This window comes from Lytechinus pictus, chromosome 2, assembly GCF_037042905.1.
Source record: "Lytechinus pictus isolate F3 Inbred chromosome 2, Lp3.0, whole genome shotgun sequence".
Lineage (NCBI taxonomy): Eukaryota > Metazoa > Echinodermata > Echinoidea > Temnopleuroida > Toxopneustidae > Lytechinus > Lytechinus pictus.
In genome coordinates this window covers 7,114,705-7,137,015 of record NC_087246.1, presented here as the reverse complement: position 1 = coordinate 7,137,015, position 22,311 = coordinate 7,114,705, and the positions used below count along the sequence as shown (strand labels likewise).

General features: G+C 36.6%; 1 protein-coding gene across 1 annotated transcript; it reads right to left on the bottom strand.

The window, feature by feature from the left end:
* Positions 1-11,617: 11,617 nt before the first annotated feature.
* LOC129254920 (sialate:O-sulfotransferase 2-like) lies at positions 11,618-16,869 on the bottom strand. The gene is made up of 4 exons (XM_054893462.2): positions 16,787-16,869; positions 14,970-15,137; positions 12,708-12,896; positions 11,618-11,770 (listed from the first exon to the last, which is right to left on the bottom strand). Exons 2-4 carry the CDS (start codon positions 15,106-15,108, stop codon positions 11,631-11,633), a joined length of 468 nt encoding a protein of 155 aa, XP_054749437.2. The 5' UTR covers positions 15,109-15,137; positions 16,787-16,869; the 3' UTR covers positions 11,618-11,630.
* Between the last annotated feature and the right edge of the window lie 5,442 nt (positions 16,870-22,311).

Genomic DNA, 22,311 nt, shown 5'->3' with positions numbered 1-22,311 from the left:
AACTCATTTCTCAAATCGAGTGAGGATTAGAAATGCCACTGACTAACATAATAAGTAACTGCTTCCAAGTTCAATTCAATTTCAATTTTAATTATATTCTATAGGGCCTAATATAAACATATATAGAAACACGCGCGTCGAAAGCCGCTGGACAGAGGGGGCACCCCCAACCCCCCAAAAAAAACTAATTTTGCCCCCTCCCCCCCCCCCCCCCTCTCCACAATATGCCTCTATACGAAATAAACAATGTAGGCACTTGTCTAAAAAATTTAATTTCATAAGGGGAATTTTTTTTTTTAATCATTTTCCCTGGGCAAGTTACTCTTATAGCTTCTGTATGAGCTGCCAGAGGAATTACTATACATCAATTAAAAGTAAATTTGATCGCGTTTGTCGACGAGTATGCCCTATTCTCTGGTGAAAGATACCTTTGGTAAATCCTTTCATTTTTTTTTTTTTCTTTTCTTCTAAGTAATATTGCAACTTATAAGAATATTAGATTGGTCGAAAAGTGCGACGACGTTTACCTTGTAATGAATACATTTCAGACTAAAACCGGATGGCAAAATGACGGCTCCCCAATGCATGTTGAATCTGATTTTCTGAAGCTCTCGATCGATCTGCGCGTTGGCCTATTATGTAAGTAAACGATTAGATTTCATAATTATACTCCTTTGCTCTGTAAACGTGACTTTTGACTATAGGGCCTACTCAATTTTTATATATTGACCCTACCGTGGCATGGCCCGGGAGGAGTCATAGGCGATTCAGGGGAGGGGGCCTGAATCTAACCAGTGGCCCCCCAAAAAGAAATAATAATCTGTTCAAGATGATTATATGGGGCAGGATGGGGCGTAAAATATCCCGTCTTCAAGTCGATATGCAGTTTCCATTGCTTTCTTTTAAGCGAGGTATGCCTCCGCATCCTGTTCATGATTTTGAAAAGTGCTAAATATATATTTTTAAAACAAAAATCTCTAGATCCTCCGATATATTCACTGCAAACCATTAGTCCCTTTTCGGGATTGCATTCAAAATTTAAGCTCGCACTTCGCGCTCGCATTGTGTTAAATACGCATCTTGTTCATGATTGCAAAAATTGTTAAATATTAAATTTTCAGGTCTATAAATACATAAAATGCCCAAAAATTTGAGCTCCCCCTTCACACGCTCGCATTATTTCATCACCATTTTTGCACTTCATGATGCTCCTTCCAGTGGCTCACTTTATTCATCACCCCAGTAGGTATAGCTTCTGTATGAGCTGCCATAGGGATTATTACATCAAGTATTACTTATTTAGGCCTTATCAGATCTTGTATGTAAGCACAAGGATAAGATGTACTTTTAAAAGTCAGAATTTAGTTAGGACTTTTCCCTTCAAGGTTTCCCAAAGCAACACACAATTAGCTTCAGCGACCGATCGGGGTAAATGTGGATGGAGATATTGCCCCCCCCCCCCAACCCTCGTGGCGAAAGCTAGATCCGCCGGCTGTGGGTATCCCCTCCCACAACATCAATCCGCTTGGTCGCTTCGCTACTTCGTCGAAGATCTCCCACTGTCATAAACGTTGTGCCCCTTCAAAATTTTGCACCCTCAAAACTGAAGGTGTTCTTTCGCGGGTGCATAAAAACGTTTCCTCCACTTGCTTTTTCACAGAAAAATTGTTATTGTATTATTATCAATATTATTATATTAAGATAATCATGAAAATAAAACCATTATAACTGTCGAATAAGAGTGATTTTCATTCTAGAGATTTTAAGCGAGCAAGAGAGAGAGAGGTAAAAACAGGTATAAAGTAAATAGTGATGGTGCATGGACTAAAACTTATTCAAAACAATTTGTTGTAACATGACATCAGAATGTCAAAATCACTGGAGTGCATGTCACTTGATCACTTGTTTCTTTTGGAGGGATGCTTGAGATAGAGTCTCCAGAACCCCCCCCCCCCCAATAATAAAGGGGGAAAGGGAAAGAAACAGAAGATGAGCGAAATGAGAGAGAGAGAACAAAATTTGAGAGGATTCGATCATTATCATTGAAGGGGGAGAGAGAGAGAGAGAGAGAGAAATGGAAGAAAATAAAGGAATAAGGGAGATGGGAAATATATTTATTAAGAGAAAGAGAGGCGGAGAAGCAGCAAATTGAAGAAGGAAAAGGAAGAGGGGAAGGAAAGAAAACAGATAAAAGGATGGTTGACAAAATCATATTCTGTCCTTGATTGAACGTTGGTTGGTAGGCAAGGTGGGGGCTCGCGGACGGACTGTTAAAAACCGGGAGGTACCTTTATTTTCCACAAAGAAATGTCAGATAAAGAAAAGAAGAGAAAAGAAAGTCCGGTATGAAATACGAGGGGCTGATCTGGGGGACGAGCCGCCCCTCCTGCAAAAATGGAAAAAGTAATGAAGTAGAAGGGGAAAGAGGGGAAGAAAGCAGTCGTGTCAATTAACGCCCTGCACCTCTTCCCAATAAAAGAAAGTGACGAGGGGATATGAAGGAGTCTAGGACCAAAGTTGAGGGTATAATACTTTGGCCAAACTTTTGACCACAAACCTCTTTCCACCAAACTGAAAAAAAAATTAAAGTGGAATTCCACTCCCCCCCCCAAAAAAAAAAATAAATAAAAATAATAATAATAATGAATAAAGGATATTCCTTTTTGCGAATTTAAAAACTTTATTAATGGATATTTTAAGAAATAAGATAGCATTATAGCCTGTGTAATCTGATAGAACTGAAATATTCAGTTATATAGACATCAGAACCATGCATACAAATAAGGGTCGATAAGAGCCTGTTGCAATAGAATTTTACCAATCAGAAACACTTTTTGGGGGTGCAGGGGTTGCATGATGCAGTGATTCACCATTAAAATGGACACCCAAGGACATCTGTGTTTTAGGGTGTCTTTCCTTGAATATCATCTCCTCATTCCGTAGTGTGCAGCTATAACAACTGGTCAATAAAACTAACAAGATCAAGTGGGAAAAAAAATGCAATTGATTACCCGACCCGACCCCCCCCCCCCTCCCGGGGGGGGGGGGGTCACTTACACTGACAAGTGGATAGCAGGCGCGACCAAACAAACACGTAAAAGGGTTGTCTTTTTCAAAATAGGGCACGTTACGTACGTAACGTAATAATGGTGTCAAAAACACTAAAATAATGAAAAAAGTATCTATTTTCGCTAGGAAAGCTACGTGTTTAGGGTCAAATTTAAAAGGTATAGGGGGGACAATGGGCTGGAAAATTTGACAAGCAAAAAAAAATGGTTATCACCCCAAATTTAAGGTCATTTCGACGAAAATAAATTTGACAAGCAAAAAAAAAAAAAAAAAAAAAAAAACAAGTTGTCATCCCAAAAGTAAGAGTAAGGTCATCTCGTCCTAAAATACATGTTTTATATCGATTTTTTAATGATGCATTTCTTAACATCATAAAAGACCACAAAAAGTAGGGGGGACATTTGATATTGTGTCCCCCCTACTATTTTAAGTAGGGGGACACGTCCCCCCTGTCCCTCCTGGAATTTCCGCCCATGGGTGGGGCTGTACTAAACCCAATGATGTAAGTAAAGGTAAAACCGACGACCGACCTCCGTGACATAAAAAATAAAAAAAACACTCGTCAATTGAAGTGTCACCCCCCCGCCTGACCCGGTAATTTGAGCTACGTTTGAATGCAACTACTTCTATAATGAGCCGACAATAGGCCTAGATGCGGCATCTTTCTTGTCAGTGGAAAGGCATCTGTAATATACTATCACAGGTATAAATAATCTGTGAGTATGAAAAAGTTGCCATACTTAGCGCCCTCTCCAGGTAAAGCGTAACACAACCCGAGTTGCTTGAAACTTCATTATAGTTGTTTGAAATTTGATTTTTATATTGAAATTTGAGGGAGTTGTTGCCAGATCCAAAACCAGTTTCATTTTGGCGAAAGGTCGGGTCCAGTTTACTCGACGCTTTGTGAAAATTTCAATCAAATATATGAATGTTTTGGTCAAATTTAACGGAAGTTTTGTGAAGATTGTAAGCCAAAAACAAAGGGTCGGGTAAACTGGATCCAAATCATCGGGAATTTAGGGGGCCCTTTTCTCGAATGGTTCGGTTTCGCGATTTTTTTTATATTTTTTCTGTAATAGTATTTATTAAAATCATTCAGTTCAAAATCATACAAGTAATATAATATCAACAAAACACTGTTCACAAAGTCAAATAAAAATTATTCATAATACAAAAAATTATACATACAAAAAATACAGAATATAACATTCGAGTCATCTAGAACAAAGTAAATACTTAGTCTGTAGAAAGAAAAAAATACAGACATAACAAAAAAAAATGTATAGCAACGCAGTTGAACTGAATGAGTAAAGAAGTAAAAATCCCTCCCATCCCACTGCCCCCCCCCCCCTCCATATCCCATTAAGCCCAGCCCAGGAAGCGCGGCCTGCTTCCCTCCCCTCAACCTAGCTACCCTCCATTTCGATCTGCATTCTGTGCCGCAACCATGATCTAACTTGTGCACCTAAATCCTCACTCCAAATGCAAAGAGACACTCTGGCCCCCAATCACACCCCTCCCAGAGATAGATAAAGAGACCAGTCACCTTAGAAGCGGGATCTACATCCCAGAGAGTAGTGTCCCTGTACAGGGACACTACCAGAGAGCGCACCATAGCTCCCTCTGGAGCGAACAGCGTATATTTATTTTATATATGATTTTTTTTTAAATTTTCACTCCAGAAGTAACCACAATGCACCAAAAGGATACAAAGCCCACCCCAAAAAGACTGCCCCGACCCACTCCAAGAGGAGTGCAACAATAGGGACCAGACCATCTCCCTCGCATTTAGAGTGTTTAACAACTGTATGCTTGAACTTTCTAAGCCCCAGCATCTCTAGAAAATAAACTTGTCCCATTTTCTGAAATGGTTTGTTAATAGACCTCTCTGTTCAGTTAGTTTTCTTTCTTCTAGTCTATCTTCTTGTATTTTTTCCTTAATATGGTTAAGGGTCGGTGGATCTTTTGTGTTTCTACTATTCTTTAAAATCATATACTTTATTAGGATTATTATGTGATTTAATAATTGAGCCTCTCCTTTAGTTGAACATTCCACACCTACGTGTACACATTTTTTTATCTATATTTGTAATGATAGGGAGTTGAAGCATGTTCCCACATTCTTTCCATATAGTTTTTATCTTATCACATGAAAAAAATATATGATCATATGTTTCTTCTTCTTTACTGCAGAATGAACATAAATCATCTGTTGTCATTTTAAATAAATATAAATATTTTTGTGTATAGTATATTGTGTAATATTTTATATTGAAATTCTCTGAGTCTACTATTCAGAGTCGATTTTCGTGGTCTTAGAAAAATATCAGAAATATCGTTTTTTGTTATATTATATTTTTCCTCAAGCTTTTTAAATGCTTGGGGTATATCCGATTTCATACTTACAAGAGTATCACATATTCTTTTTGATGTGATGTCTTGCAAGTCAAAAATCCTGCCCTTTAATTGAAAATCCAAAATTAACTCTCTATCTATGGAACTTTGACCCTCTTTTTTCAGCGAGTCCTTCCAAAAGTATGGAATATTATTAAAGATTTCGAGTATCTTTTCTATTTCAAAACGATCCAAACCCATTTTTTGAAAGGTCGAAATAGACTTCATTTTCCCATCTTTATCTACAATATGATGGAGTTTATAAATTTTCTTCAAAAACAGCTTTTCATTATAATATGTTTGTCCTTTCAAACGGATGAACCTATTATTGAAAATTATCTCATTTCTTTTATTCTTCTCTTCTTTAAGTAAAAACATTTTCTTATTAAACCATACATCTAACATTTCTGTATAAAATTCCGGCAGTTCAAATCCTATCAAATTCATTGTGAGGTTACTAAAAAAAATTAGCAATCCTCCCATACCGTGTGCTAAGTATCTGAAATATTGTTTCCATTTCATTTTTGGCTCTCCCATTATAAGTCTTTTAATCCACATAATTCTTTGTGTCTTAATGAATAACTGAAAATCTGTCATTTTTAGACCAGCATGATCATAATCTAAATAAACAATGTCTCTTTTAATTTTATCTTTACCACCCCATAAAAATCCAAAGATCAATGTATTAAGATCCTTTATTACCCATGTCGGGATAATGGTAAGAGAAGAAATGTATATCAATTTAGATAGTACAAATGTTTTAATTAACTGAATTTTGCCCATTAATGTCAAATCCCTTTGCTTCCACCACATCAAAATTTTCTTTATTTTTTATAATTTTTTGTAATTTTTTGTAATTTTGTGTAATTTATTCTTATTTGATTTCTCTATCTAATGAAAAATATATACCTAAGATCCTAACGATCTGCTCCACTTTACCAAAAGGTAAAATTTGATATATTTGTTCATGGTGTCCCAGTAACATAATAAAGGTTTTATCTTTATTCATCCTCAAACCTGACGTTTCGGCAAAACATTCGAACAGCATATCTAACTTTTCAATGGACTGAGTGTCTTTTACAAAAATTGTCATATCATCTGCGTATAGAATTTGCTTAACTTCTGTATTTCCAAACTTAATTCCGTGAATTTCTGGATCAAGTCTTATTCTGTTAGCCAAAATTTCAATACATAAAATAAAGAGATAGGGGGATAACGGATCTCCTTGTCTTACCCCTCTCCCTATATCAAAGTAACCTGTTGAAATTCTGCCATTAAAAACACAACTTTCAGCTTTTTTATACAAAGTACTTATCCATTTACAAAATGAGGGTCCAAAAACCAAAAGTTTGCAATACTTTAAATAAAAAACAATGTGAAACCGAATCAAATGCCTTTTCAAAATCAATGACCAATAAATATGCCGATATATCATTTTTTACTGAGTGAAAATCATGTCATCTATAAGTCTAATAGCTTCCTCAATATTCCTTCCTTTTAAATATCCTACTTCAGTTGGTCGACATTGATTATTTCATGCAACACCTCCTTTATTCTTGTTGATACCTTCGCCGAAATCTTGTAGTCTACATATAACAGTGAGATGGGCCGATAAGTTTTAATATATAATGGATCCTTTCCTTCTTTATGAATTAAAGTAATAGTTGCTTGTCTTTGTGATGGCGAAAGTTCTCCTCTTATAAAAGCATTATTTAAAGCATCAACTAAAACATCCCCAATCAGCGGCCAGAACACTAAATTAAATTCTACGCTAAGCCCGTCATTACCCGGTGATTTATTTAACTTCATCCGGCAGCTAAACATTCACCTTCCGTAATTTTCCCTTCACATGATTTCATCGATTCGTCTGATAATTTTGTTACATGGCAAAAAGAAGCTGCTGAAAACTGCTTATCTAATAAAAGAGAGCCAATGGAGTAAAATATAAAGTCAAAAAGGGGCCTAAGCTTTCGATCCTAGCAGAATCTTCGTCGGAGGCAAAATTTTGTTACATCGGAGAAAAAAATCATCATCAAGGATTTTATCATCTCTCTTTGCATAAAACATGCTATAAAAATTCCTTATCTCATTTTTTATTTCCTTTTGATCAAAAGTTATTCTATCTCTTATTGATAATTTACGTATATTTGTTTTCTTTTTGTTGGGTTCCATTAACTCAATAAAGTATACCTGGTATCCCTTTCCCCACTTTCATAAAAAGAAGCTCTCGATCTAATTTTAAGACCTTCGCTCACATAATCATAACATGCCTTTAATTCTGTCTTTTTATTCTCTAATAAATCGATTGATTGTTTATTCATATTTGTAATTAATCTCGTTTGAATACCATCAATTTCTTTTTTCTAAATCTTTGATTTTCTCTCTTCGTTTTTTAGCCTTTTCCTTTGAATATTTCCGAGAAAAATTGCTGATTTTCATTTTCAAGAAATCCCAAAAAATTATCTTATCTTTGATTTCTTCTTTAAAAGTTTCTTTCAAATTGATAATTTCGTCTTTCATTTGTCGAGTAAAATCACCGTCAGTACACAGACTATTGTTAAATTTCCAATAAGTGCCTTTAGATGTTTGAATTGACTGAGAGGGTTTATTAAAGAGTTGAAATACAACCGCCAAGTGATCTGGCGCTATAGACGGGATTATATCACATGTTAAAACATATTCTCTAAAACTTTCTGTAATAAACTAATAATCTAACCTGCTTTGCATAAAGGGGTAAGTTTGTTTAAAAGTATACTGTCTCTTAACGCCATTAATTTCCCTCCAAATATCAACTAAATTTAAATCACACACAAAATTATCAAAGTTCTTCTGAAAAGAAGACTGAAACTGTCTTGTATTATTTCCCATGTAGTCTAAGTCAATATTCCTTACTAAATTAAAATCTCCCCCTATAATAAGAGGAACACCTCGATCATATTTTTCTTTTAAAACTATATTCAAATTGTGTAAGACTGTGTTTCGCTCCATGTTATGACCTTGAACAGGGAAGTACACATTAACTAAAACTAACTTTATATCTTGTAAATTGCATTCCATAACTATAAACCTTCCGTTTTCGTCGGTCTTTGTGTCCAGAATCTGGATGCCTAACTTGGAGTTGATTAGTACACTGACCCCCCGACTATGACATGTACCATGACTATAGTATACGTTTCCATTCCACCCAGAACCCCATGCTTCTTCGACTTCCCTTGTACTAAAAGTTTCTTGCAAGAAAACTACGTCTGCTTTCTTATCCTTCAACCAAGTAAAAATTCTTTCTCTTTTTAACTTATCTCTTAAACCTTTCACATTCAAAGAAAGAAAACTGCAATTAACAGATAAACGATTGCCCAACCAGACGCGATAACCCGATATTACGATGTGATGATACAAGCCGATATTACGTTCGCTGTCTATAAGACTTTCATAGTCATTCTATTCACACAAAATTATTTGCGATCTTGAAAAGCGAGATATTTTGGGTCCCGTTTCATTATGCACACTTTCTATAACATGTTCATTATCAGCCAATCAAACCGAATTATTTTAGTATAATTTTATAGTAAGTGTTATTGTGAATTCTTATCATGAAATAAGTTTTATGAAATGGGCTCCAGATATTTCCCCAGGGTGACTGCTCAAAAAAATACAATATAAAAACTATACTCCAACATAAACGTAGTTTATTGACCATGATACATTGAATATACGATTTCATGATGTTGATCCTTATCCAAGTTTCACTTTTAACAATATTAAAAACAAACACAACCACAATTTCTATTGAAATACAATACACCACACAAAGGAAGAAAAGCGAAGTGGGAAAAGAAGAAATTATTGTTCATTATAATGTTATATTACATTATCATTATGTTATGTTACTGTATATTACATTAAAAAAAATCATAACTTAATGAAACATAATTTGCTCAGGGCCTATGTCTTCATTGTTCCTGGTGCTCGCATTGTCTGTTTAACTAGATATAACAGATCAAATATTTTTCGAAATACTATAGTTTTCAAGTATATTTGAGAGACGTGACGTTGTCAAATCAGTTCAATATACACCAAATATATTTCCTCTCACTTCGAGCTATTATTGTTTTATGTAGTGACATATTTTTCATGACTACTTACAGTGATCGCCCCATTTTAAGGTCTTAATATAAAACATTTCCTGCCCGTGCTTACGTTCGCATTAAATGATTGGTGAGATATGTCTGCTCTTCATGAATTCCTAAAATCAGTCCTTAAAATGTCCCTTTTCTGATCTATATATCAACAATTTGAAATAGTATGGTCTTAGTGAATTCCTACAAACAAGCCTTAGAATGCCCCTCTTCAGGTTTGAATTTCCTATACTTTCAGCTTGCGCTTCGCACTCGCAATATTTGATTAGTTAGATGTGTATAATAATCATGATTACAATGACTACAAAAAGTACTTCATGTGTTTAGATGTTATTCTAACCAAATCAGCATGCGATTGGCACTCGCATTAGATGACTATGGTGAGATATGCATACTCTTAATGGATTCCTTAAAAAGAGTCCTTAAAATATCCTTTTTTTCTGATCTGAATATCAAAAAAAATTCAGCTCGCACTTCGCGCTCGCAACATTTGGTTAGTGAAATACATATGGTCTTAGTGAATTCCTTCAAACAAGCCTTAGAATGCCCCTCTTCAGGTCTGAATTTCCTATATTTTCAGCTCGCGCTTCGCGCTCGCAATGTTTGATTAGTGAGATGCGTATGTTAATCATGATTACAATGACTACAAGTGCTTCCTTTGTTTAGATATAATTCTAACAAAATCAGCAAGCGTTTGGCACTTGCATCAGATGAATATGGTGAGTTATGTATACTCTTAATTGATTCCTAAAATATAGTCCTTAAAATGTCCCTGTTTGGGGTCAATATATACAAAAATGCCAGCTTGTGCTTCGCGCTCGTATTGTTTGTTTAGCGAGACAGGTACGTAACATGATAACAACATTTTTATTTTAATGTCCCTTTCTAGGTCTGAATATCAAAATTTTTCGCGCTCGGATTATTTGATCAGTGAGATACATATCCGTTTAATGGCACTGTCCTTAAAATGTCTCTATTAGGCCAGTATACCTGGCAACTAAGCGCGCTTCGCGCGCTCACTAAGTGACTAAACAAATTTTGCTGGTGCCCCCCAAGGCCGTGACCCACGGTACGCCACTGATTAGAGTAACTGATATCAATCTTGCTCATGAGCACCTTTCTTCGATGTGTACAATACTAGATCTTGTGGGGGGGGCAGTGAACCCCGTATCCCCTCCCCTCCCTTGGTGAGAAACTACCAACCCCTATAGTCTTCATCTCCTTATAATGACAAAATGTTAGTAATTAATTGATGGATCATTATCTATAGATCTGTCGGAAATGCGCTTAGGGATAATGGTGGTTTCTCCAAGCCTTCCTGTTCAATCAACTCAATATATTTTTTCAAAGATTCCTCTACGAATCTCCTGTCTTCCTCGAAAAACGGATCTAATGTTTTATTTGACTTTGGTCTGTGAAACTGTCCCTCTGAATTTCTCACTGTACATGTAAGTCTTTCTTCATCAATCATTACACCAAGATAATTCAGGATTCGTCGCAGTTCATCCTTAAGGTGTAGTTGGAGTTGTTCATAGTACACGATTAACTAAGGGTGCGTTTATCCGCCACTTTTTTACCCTATAATCATGATTCCAATCATGATTCAAATCACGATTCTGCAGAATCACGATTGCGTTTAGTCGAAATTGAATATAATCATGATTAGAATCACAAACATGAACTACGAAAAAAAGGGCGTTTGGAAAGACGTTTCTGCAGAATCACGTACGAAAATGTTCGGATAAACGATATCGTGATTTGAATCATGATTATATGACGTCATTGTGTCGAGCTATTTCCGGTTCTTGCCAAGGCGCGCGCCCCACGTTGTCACATCACATATACGTCGCCGACCTCCAATTAAGTGTCCAACGTTGACCTATACTTCCTGGGTCAAACTGCGCACTGTGATGCGCACTGGATCGGTCCGAATCCGAGGAGAAACAGCGTTGGAACGAAGGTCGTCTAAACCCTGATTCTGTAGTAATTGTGATTCATGTTTGTGATTTGAATCATGATTCCAATCATGATTCAAATCACGATTCTGGCTTGAGGTCGGATAAACGCAGCCATAGACTTGCAGGTGTGGCCCAAACGGTTGCATTCTGAGATGTATTTTTCGTAGAGCTTAAACCATGTTTGAGATTGATTCTTCACATACCTCCTCCAATCTGAAATAAGTAAACGAAGGAGAAGAAGTGGATTAATAATTTGGCAAAACATTTAATAAGCTCTACATAATATTTACGGTTTTACGGGAGGCTTAGGGGACTGCAAGCCCCCCCCCCCCAAAAAAAAAAAAAGCTCCCCAAATTTTCGACCAAAAAAGAAAAAAAAAAAAATTATTATGTAGGTACTATATTCAATAATGAAGTATTCCCTTTATGTTATCAAGTGCTCTAAATAATAGAAGTATATTATTCAAATTCGAAAATTTTCTCGGTCGGTAGGTCACTACACGCTGAGACGGTACGACATTTGCTTCATTTTTTAATTTTCTTAATCTCTCATTATTAAAAAAAAAACCTGCAAAACCATTATAAACAAGGACTTTGGATTTGGGGCTCTACTTTTCATTGTCCCTCATACAAACATGGTTTCAAACATATTATTGGGTCTAGTGCGCCAACCGCAAATTTAGTCCTACCTTGGGATTAAGATTTTACATGAGAGAGGAAAAAAGTAAAAGTAAAACGGAATGATGATAAATAGAAAGAAATCGGACAAGCAATAAGAAAGTTATAGCTGTCTTAAAATTAAATCTATGTAAATTTTAAATTGGCAACTATAGTAAATTTTATGACATATTGTGGAAAAACTTTCCCATAAGCCATATAGGCACTACTTAATTATCAGGGATTTGTGGTTTTCCACGGGGCAGTAATAATATGACACAGGTATACTAGCATCTTGTTTTATTTCTTCATCACATTATGTTTTTTCTCCTATTATCGAAATAACAATGATATCGGAACTTTGGAAGCATGGACCGGTTTATTAATTATGGTCACATTCAACTGCACTACAATTTACATGCAGCAGTTGTAATACCCACATGTTACTATTATAGTTATTGTCAAAGTAATGATCGAAGTAAGATGAATTTACCTTCTGTCCTGAAAATGTTGTCCTCGGCATGTCCAGTCTTTCCTGCTTTCTGTCTATTAAATTCGGCCACCATTGCTCTGTATGGATTACGTACAAGTAAAATAGCACTGTCCATTCTCGAATGGAAAGTATGTGTCTTGATTGTCAGAGTTCTACCGGCGAAGTTTGGGACCCTTTCACCTTTAAAACCTGTCAAAGAAAAAAGTAGAAAATTAAGTACCAAATTAGAATGATAATAATGGTAATTATTATGGTGGGGCATGGTGATGATGATGATGATGATGATGATGATGATGATGATGATGATGATAATGATGATGATGATGATGATGATAATGATGATGACGATGATGATGATAGTGATGGTGATAGTGGTGGTGATGATGATGATGGTGATTGAATTGAATTGAATTTATTTCCGTTAAAAAAAATATCAATACATATAAGATGATAGATGTGAATTGATAAATGAAAAACGGGAGGATGGCCCTACTCAGCAGCATCAGCCATGGTGCTGCTGGTCTACCTAGGGGTCCTCATCGATGATGATCGTGATGATGATGATGACAATGATGATGGTGATGATGATGATGATGATGATGATGATGATGATGATGATGATGATGATGATGATGATGATGATGGTGGTGATGGTAGTGATGATGATGATGGTGGTGGTGGTGGTGGTAGTAATGATGATGATGATGATGGTGGTGATGATGATGATGATGATGATGATGATGATGATGATGGTGGTGATGGTGATGGTAGTGATGATGGTGGTGATGATTGTAAGAGTTCTGATACTGGTAGTCACCTCGTTTTTCCTAGATAACATAATGGTCATCTCGGTGTCCATACATAATTCTGAATATAATAGTTATTAAAGAAGAATAACTAAAACTCGTAAAAATTCAAAATGACACTCAAAATCCAAGATCGACGCCATTTATTGTTTTATTGCTTTTTTATTTATTACTTTTTTTTGCATTAAGGCTCATAAAATTGTGTTCTGTGGAACCAATGGTTACAGAATCTAATTTGGTGTCTTATCTGGCTTAAAATGTAGAAGTAAATAATAACAAAGAAATAAGCATGATTAAAGGATCTAAGTACATGATTCAAAATTATCTTGCTTTATTAAGGGAACAAGAACACCTCTGGCAATCACGCATGCACTACGTATTTCAAAAACAGTATACTCACCACATAACAGTATAGAACTAAAGAAATAAAACTCAGAGTCGTGTTGGATGACCCTACCCTGAGTTTTATATCTCTCATAATTCTTATTAATAAATCGGCTAATTTTAGCCAAATTTTGCCGGTCGAACACATATCCACAAACACATATTGACCAATTCCTCTTAAAGCATAACATTTCTATGGATTGAATTAGAATTCGGGTCAGGATGGTCAAATTTTTGTTAAAGGCTGGTCAATGGTTTGTAGTAGGGTGACTATGGTCAATGGTTAAAGGTCAAGTCAACCCCAGAAAATTGTTGATTTGTCTTTGAGTCGATAGAGAAAAATCAAACAAACATGCTGCAAATTTCATCGAAATCGGATGTAAAATAAGAAAGTTATGACATTTTTAAGTTTCGCTTATATTTCACAAAACAGTTAAATTCACAACTCAGCAATATGCAAATGAGAGAGTCGATGATGTCCATCACTCACTATTTCTTATGTTTTTTATTGTTTGAATTATACAATATTTCAATTATTACAGATTTGACACGAAAAGACCAACTTAACTTCAACATAAACTGTTAAAATAATGGTAATTCTACATTTTCAGGGAGAAATAAAACTTTGTTTCACTTGACAAGGAGGAGAAAATAAGAATATTTCATTTTTCATATAGTAAATACGAAAGAAATAGTGAGTGGGTGACGTCATCAGTCTGCCAGTTTGCATACCGACCAGGATGTGCATATAACTGTTTTGTGAAATTAAGCGAAACTTTGAAATGTCATAACTTTCTTATTTTACATCCAATTTTGATGAAATTTTCAGTGTTTTGCTTGTTGGATTTTTCTCTTTTTTTTCCAAATCAACCTTTTGTTGGGGTGGACTTGTCCTTTATAAAGAACGAAGCATGACCATGATACCTCCAAATGCATTGGGATAAGGAAATGTAAAGAGGTGGGAGACGGGAGAGGAATAGGTGAAGAGAAAGAATAACATTAGCAGGAAACAAACAGTTTTTGGAAGAGAAGAGAGAGAGAGAAATGTGGGGGGGGGGCATACATTATATACCTGCTCCGACGAGTATATAGCTTTGTTTCACGTTCCCAGAGGCGTAGCCGGTTGATGTCTCTATAAGATGTCTCATCCATGTATTACCAGAACCTGGATAACTTGCCAGAGCTGTCAGCGGGAATGTTCCATTCGGCATCAGTTTAGTATCATTGCAGAAAACAAGGCCTGTATATTGCAGTTTGAAGAAGAAAAACATTTTTTTTTTCAATTAAATTCATTTATTTCCAATTAAAAATCACGATATAAAAATTCATAAAAATAAATCATTTAGCAAATGTAAACCATATTCATGTACATGTATTACAAAAGTCTTCCATATAATGTATGCAATAAGTTAAAGGACAAGTCCACCCCAACAAAACGTCGATTTGAATAAAAAGAGAAAAATCCAACTAGCATAACACTGAAAAATTCTTTAAAATCGGATGTAAAATAAGAAAGTTATGACATTTTAAAGTTTCGCTTATTTTCACAAAGCAATCCTGGTTGGTATGCAAATGAGGAGACTGATGACGTCATCCACTCACTTTTTCTTTTGTATTTTATCATATGAAAAATGAAATATTATAATTTTCTCCTTATTTTCAAGTGAAACAACGATTAATTCCTCCCGGAACATGTGGAATGATTGTTTATAGTATATGGTTCAGTCAAGTTGGTCCTTATTGTGAAATCTGTAAAATATGAAATATTGTATAATTCAAACAATAAAAATCAAAATAAATAGTGAGTGATGGACATTAATACATCATCGACTGACTCATTTGCATGTCACTGAGTTGTGCATATCACTGTGAAAAATAAGCGAAACTTTAAAATGTCATAACTTATTTTACATCCGATTTTTATGAAATTTTCAGCGTTATGCTAGTTTGCTTTTTCTCTATTTATTCAAATCAAGATTTTTTTTGTGTTTGGACTTGACCTTTAACAACAGAGGAAATTGTGAGATTATAACCCCCCCCCCCAAAAAAAAAAAATGGAGTTTGTCGAGATAACGTATCCTTAAGGAATTTATAGACAAAATATAATTGACATAGTAAGATATAGCTGTAAGATATAGCTGAAATGTTGATTTTCTAATTGATCTTTGTATTTTCTTCAAAGGAAAAAGAAAACTTTTTAAGTCGAATTGGGTCACGGTCAGTCACTGAAGAACTTCTGCCTTCTCTGGTCATCCTAGGTTGAGTTGCAAAAAGCGAACACACAAAACAACACATCGGTGACCGGTTTGGCATAAAAGGAGTAAATGAATAAGAGAAATGATAAGCAAATCAAGTGACAAAAAGAACAAATTTCTTTGAATATGGGTATAATTTTTTTTATCTTTTTTTTGCATATAATTATATGTTCATGTTGACAATTTGAAAAATCTCAGGATCATGTTTATTATTATTTGGGACACCCATGTGGCTAAATAGAATAAAGTTTCGTCTCTAAAAATCTTGTAGTCAATGCACAGATAATACAATTATTATTCAGTATTACAAGATATTAATTTGAAAGTAGAAAAACAAACTAATGTTACGATTATGTTACGATGAATACTCAAGAATAATAAGGACATTGAAACATTTATAAGCGACAGTCTGTTTTTCTTTTATGTTTTTATCATTTTCATTGTCATTGCTCATGAGTTTATGGCCAAAACGGTAACTTTATAGTGAGTGGGAATGGTGTATTACAGAAGTTTGGGCACTTAAAATGTTCCCCTTCAAACACGATAGCAAAAACAAAACCTTTCAAAATATTTATGAATTTCGTTTGTAACTTCACTTCTGTTTCGAATATTAAACTTGGTTGGTTTACATTACCTTGTGTTGACTTTTCTTTTTTTCTGACATGTTGAACCAAGTCATTGATCGACGTAGTCTTAGTCCCTAAGGCTCGAACTCTTTGAATGTCATTTCCAATTGAGTAGAACGTGCAAATCGCTATAGTGCAGACAACAAAACTAGAAATAAAATGTCTTGACTACGACTCCTGATGGACTTCATGGTGAGTTCAGTCTTCGAAGACAACTGACCTCCATATACTGTATAGTACTACTACACCAAACTGACCAATGCACGATACAAAAGCGACAACATCACAGGGGATTATTATGTAACCAATTCATTGTTGGAGCCGGTATTTATGCGTTTCTTAGAACTTGTTTTATCCATATATGTTTGATTTTCTGTATTTGTATTTTAGTGTTTTCTTGTTTACTTTCCTTCCATACTTAAACTTGCATAACTTTGTTTTTTTGTTTTTTTTTCTGGTATCTTTGTCTGGTCGATTTTACTTTTCAGCTTGATTTAATTAACTTTGTGTATTCTTATCATCATTCTGTTTTAGGTCCAGTTCAAATCTACTCGACTTTTCTCATTCTTTATATTTGATTTGTTTTGAATTTCCATTTTCTTTGTTTTACACCTTTCTTATTTTTTTATTCTAGGTCTCTTTCAGCTTGATTCAATTAACTTTGTGTATTCTTATTATCATTCTGTTTTAGGTCTAGTTCAAATCTACTCGACTTTTCTCCTTCTTTATATTTTGATTTGTTATGAATATCCATTTTCTTTGTTTTACACTTTTTTTTATTCTAGGTCTCTTTTCTACCATGACTAACCATCTATCTTTATTTCACCAGCTCAGGAAGATCAAGCTGAAGGCCCTCAAGACCTCTTTTCACCAGGACAATTACAGATTTTATTCCCTTAATCGCATTATACCCACAGGCCTCCAACTTCATTGCACTCCCGGTCTCGGTACGCTCACACCTGAACTTCGCAAACGATGGAACCAGACCTTACATGGAGCTTCAGTTCGATTAATTAACATCCTCTCTGAACAGTGTATTGCTTCTCTTGATTCTTTTTCAGCTGACATCAGTAGCCTGGAAGACGAACTACGTTCTTGCTGTACCCAAACCCAATGGCTTCAGTATAATGATGAAATTGAATCTGATCTCTCTAAACACAGGTCTCTCCTCACTGAACGCAGGAACAAGAAAATAGGCAACCTCACAAAGAAGCGACAACGGTCAAACAGATTTAGACGACATACCAACAACAATGATGTATCCCCCCATTTGGTTGTTAATCTCTCATCCTCCCCTCTCTCCCAAGCAGAAACCTCTCTTCTCTCTAAAGGTCTCAAGTTTTGCCCCACGCCACCAGAAGTTGAACAGATAGCTCTCAGCCAAGACCTCTCTACATTCTATCGCAGGATACGTCTCAAAGAGTTCTTTTTAGATGCACCCCCTTCTGATCCCGAGCCCTTCTACAAGAAAAGCACATGGATTCCACCTAAGAATAGAGTTCCTTCCCTTGAAACTTACATCCAAGCTGTCTCATCCCAAGTTCGCTCCACAGATACCCTCGACACCAGAGCACATGACAACCTTCCTCGAGAAGAACGCCAGGCTCTCTCATCACTCAAAAACAGGTCCGACATCATCATCAAGCCTGCAGACAAAGGATCAGCCGTCGTTGTTATGGACCGCCAGCAGTACATCGATGAAGCCATGAAACATCTCAATAATCGATCTCACTATGCACTCCTCGATTCTGACCCTACTTGTAATTTCTCCCTACAGATCCAATCGACACTGAATGACATGAAAGAACGCGAGTATCTCTCTGAGAAGGCCCACAAATTTCTCTCCCCTACTAATGCTAAACCTGCCCGCTTCTATCTCCTCCCGAAGATCCACAAACCTGGCAACCCCGGTCGACCCATCCTCTCAGGAAATGGTTCCTCAACAGAGAACATCTCCCTTTTTGTTGATTACCACATTAAGCCCCTTGTCTCACGTGCACCCTCTTACATCCACGACACTCCAGACTTTCTCAGGAAACTAAATGACATCAAGGACCAGATACCCGAGACTGCGATCATCGGCACTTTCGATGTTTCTTCACTGTACACCAGCATTCCCCACGACGAAGGTATCCAAGCATCATGTGAAGCCTTGGCCGCCAGTGGCCATTCCAGTCCCCCCATATCCGATATCAAATCTCTGATGTCTCATGTACTAACAAAAAACAACTTCACATTCATGGGCAAGCACTACCTACAGATATTCGGTACAGCAATGGGCACCCGGATGGCTCCTTCATTCGCCTGTCTCTTCATGACGAAGCTGGAACAGCAGATGTTAGATTCAGCCCCCTGTCGCCCATGGATTTGGTGGCGTTACATAGACGACATTTTCTTCATCTGGACCAGGGATGAAGACAGCCTCCATACATTCATTGACCACATCAATTCCTTCCACAGGACCATCCAATTCACTTCTGATTTCTCCCAACAGGAAACCCACTTCCTTGATGTTACAGTCCAGAAAAAGTCTAATGGTATCACCACTACCCTATACTCTAAACCCACAGATACCCACCAGTACCTCCACTCATCCAGCTGCCACCCCCGTCACTGCAAAACCGGCATCGCTTACAGTCAAGCCCTCAGACTTCGCCGTATCTGCTCCGAGGACCCTGATTTTTCCTTCCATGCCAGGAATCTGCAGAAACATCTCTGTGCTAGGGGCCACGGGGCCAGGGCAGTCCAACTGGCAATTAACAAAGTTCGTTCTCTCCCCAGATCTGAAGTTCTCAAACCAAAAAGTGACAAGGAGACCACCGACAGAATACCGCTTGTGACCACCTTCCATCCCAATCTACCCCCTCTCCGCAAAATCCTGTTTGATAACCACCACATTTTACACACTTCTGATCGTCTCCAACAGGCCGTTCCCGATACTCCCCTTCTAGCATACCGACGCCCACCGAATCTCAGGGACCTCATTGTTCGTGCTGAAGTGCCCTCCCTCACTAACCATTCTTCTCCCATACAGCATGGCACCTTCAAATGCACCAGCAACAGGTGCATCATATGTGAAATACACCTTCACGAGGGCGATACTTTCACCAGCAACTCTACCAGCCTGTCTCACCAAATCAAGGGCAACATCACATGCACTACCACTAATGTTGTATATCTCATCACTTGCAGAGTTTGTAGGGTACAATACATAGGGGAAACCAAGACCACACTCAAGAAACGATTCTACGGGCACAGATCCACCGTCAACACAGCAAAGCTGGACACTCCAGTTGGCCGCCATTTTAACCTCCCCAACCACTCCATCACTGACATGATGCTACAGGGCATCGAATCTTTAGGTACCCGTCCTGACTCAGTCCGTACTAGCAGGGAGAAGCTCTGGATGAGACGACTTCGCACCACCCAACCTCATGGCCTGAACATCCAAGAGGGGAACGACTGATTTTTCTTTCCTATCCACTTTCAATTTATATATACATATAATTTTTCCCCTCAGCTCTTTTGAATAGTTACATTATAGTTTCTTACTCTACTTTCCTCCCATATCTCATACAAGCTCAGCTCCAATTTTTCCTTCCTTATTCAGGCGATATAATAATTATTATATATATATATATATATAATCGCTAGAGGGTATTCATTTGTCTCGCAATCTACTATGGTCAACAAGGAAATTCGTGATCACTCTCGCAAAAAGTGTTCACTGGCTTTCTAGGAAATTCGTGATCACTCTCGCAAAAAGTGTTCACTAGCTTACAAGTTCACGAGCTTTCGAGTGCCGCTGCAACTCTTTATCAAGTGATAAATATATATTTGTTTTTTCTCCACTCACCTCTTTTAGATTTACCACATTTGCTTATTTACATGTATACTATGGTTTCTTCATAATACACCCCCTCTCTTCTATATTTGCTTTTACCTTTTTAGGCAATTTGCTTCCTCTTTTTCACATATACAGATTTTTTTTCTTTCCTACTATATAGTCTTATGTTTTTTCCCGTCACACCTAGCGGATTACCATATCAGTTACACCATATGTGTATATATTTATATATTTTTTCATATACATTTCTTTTTTGGATATATTTATATACATATCACTTATAGATACATATTTACACTTACCTTTTTCTCTTAGTTTGTTTAATGCTTTATCATATATACTTATATGTCTTTTGCACATTATCAGTTGTTCCCCATTCTTTTTCTTCTCCCCCCCCCCCCCCTCTTATGCACCAGTTTATTAAGCCTTTCTTTGTAACCTGTTTGACCCACCTCTCACTAATTCTCTAGTTATTCATCCCTCTATCACTGTTTTGTTCCAGATCCTGTTTGATGTTGCCTGCCTCATTATCTTAATCCCTCTTGGCCTTACTTACACTAACTTCCCTTTGTGTCTGCCTACTCCTTTTCTTTCATCCCCTTCACTAACCTGATTGGTCTTCTCTACTCACTAATGCCCCTTTTGTCTCCTTGTTTCTAGTGTTGCTGTAGCTTGTTTGTGGTCTATATTATGGTTGTTCCACTTTATATGTTTGTCATTTTGCCTCCGACGAAGATTCTGCTAGGATCGAAAGCTTAGGCCCCTTTTTGACTTTATAACTTGATTTTCAAGAAGCAAAATCCTTTGGTCTTTTGAATATGGAAACTAGGCTGGCGTGTAAAAATCGTTAAAACCACCATGTCATTGTGATTGTTAACCAATTTATGATTTATCATCAGTCCTATTTTGTGTTAACCCAAATTAGCGTATACTTGCAGTGGTGGATCTACGGGGGATTAAGGGTTTAACTCCCGCCCTTGGGCTGCAAAGTAAAACAAAAATAATGATTACCAAAGAATGTCCCGGTCCTAGGTCCTAGGTCAAAATCTGTGCAATTCTAAATAATCATTAATTAAAATCAGTGTGTAACTCGTTTTAATTCCCCCTTTTCTGTACCCCCCCCCCCGTGTTCACTGGAGGAGAGAGCTACTCTCGTTGGTCACGGTCAGAGTGCCTAATGCCTCTGACCGTACGTGCTTCCGGGATGGGCCTCTCATTTCTTCTCGTATTCTCCATTTCTGCCGAGGCTAGATTCGATAAGCTCTGCTTTTCTAGCCCCGGTCACATTATTTACCATTGTATTTTTTATTTTGTTGTATGTTTTTTTTTCTCTCTGTCTATATTATGTACATGGAGTAATTTTCTTTTCTTTCTTAAGTAACTGTGTGCATTGGTTTTTAATGTGAAATAAATGAAATGAACAAAAATTAAATGAAATAAAAATAAAATAAATATCAGCTCGCGCTGCACACTCGCATCAAAATATCCACTTAACAATTTTCCTACACAGTGCTTTAATTAGTGCTTAAATTGACCGTTTTTCAGACAGGAATATTAAATATTTTCAGCTAGCGCTTCGCGCTCACATTATTGATTTTCATGATACTAGGTATAAATCTATAACACACGCACGCATGTTTATTGAGATATGTAGCTTGTTCTTTATGCTTGTATTATCCAATTTCA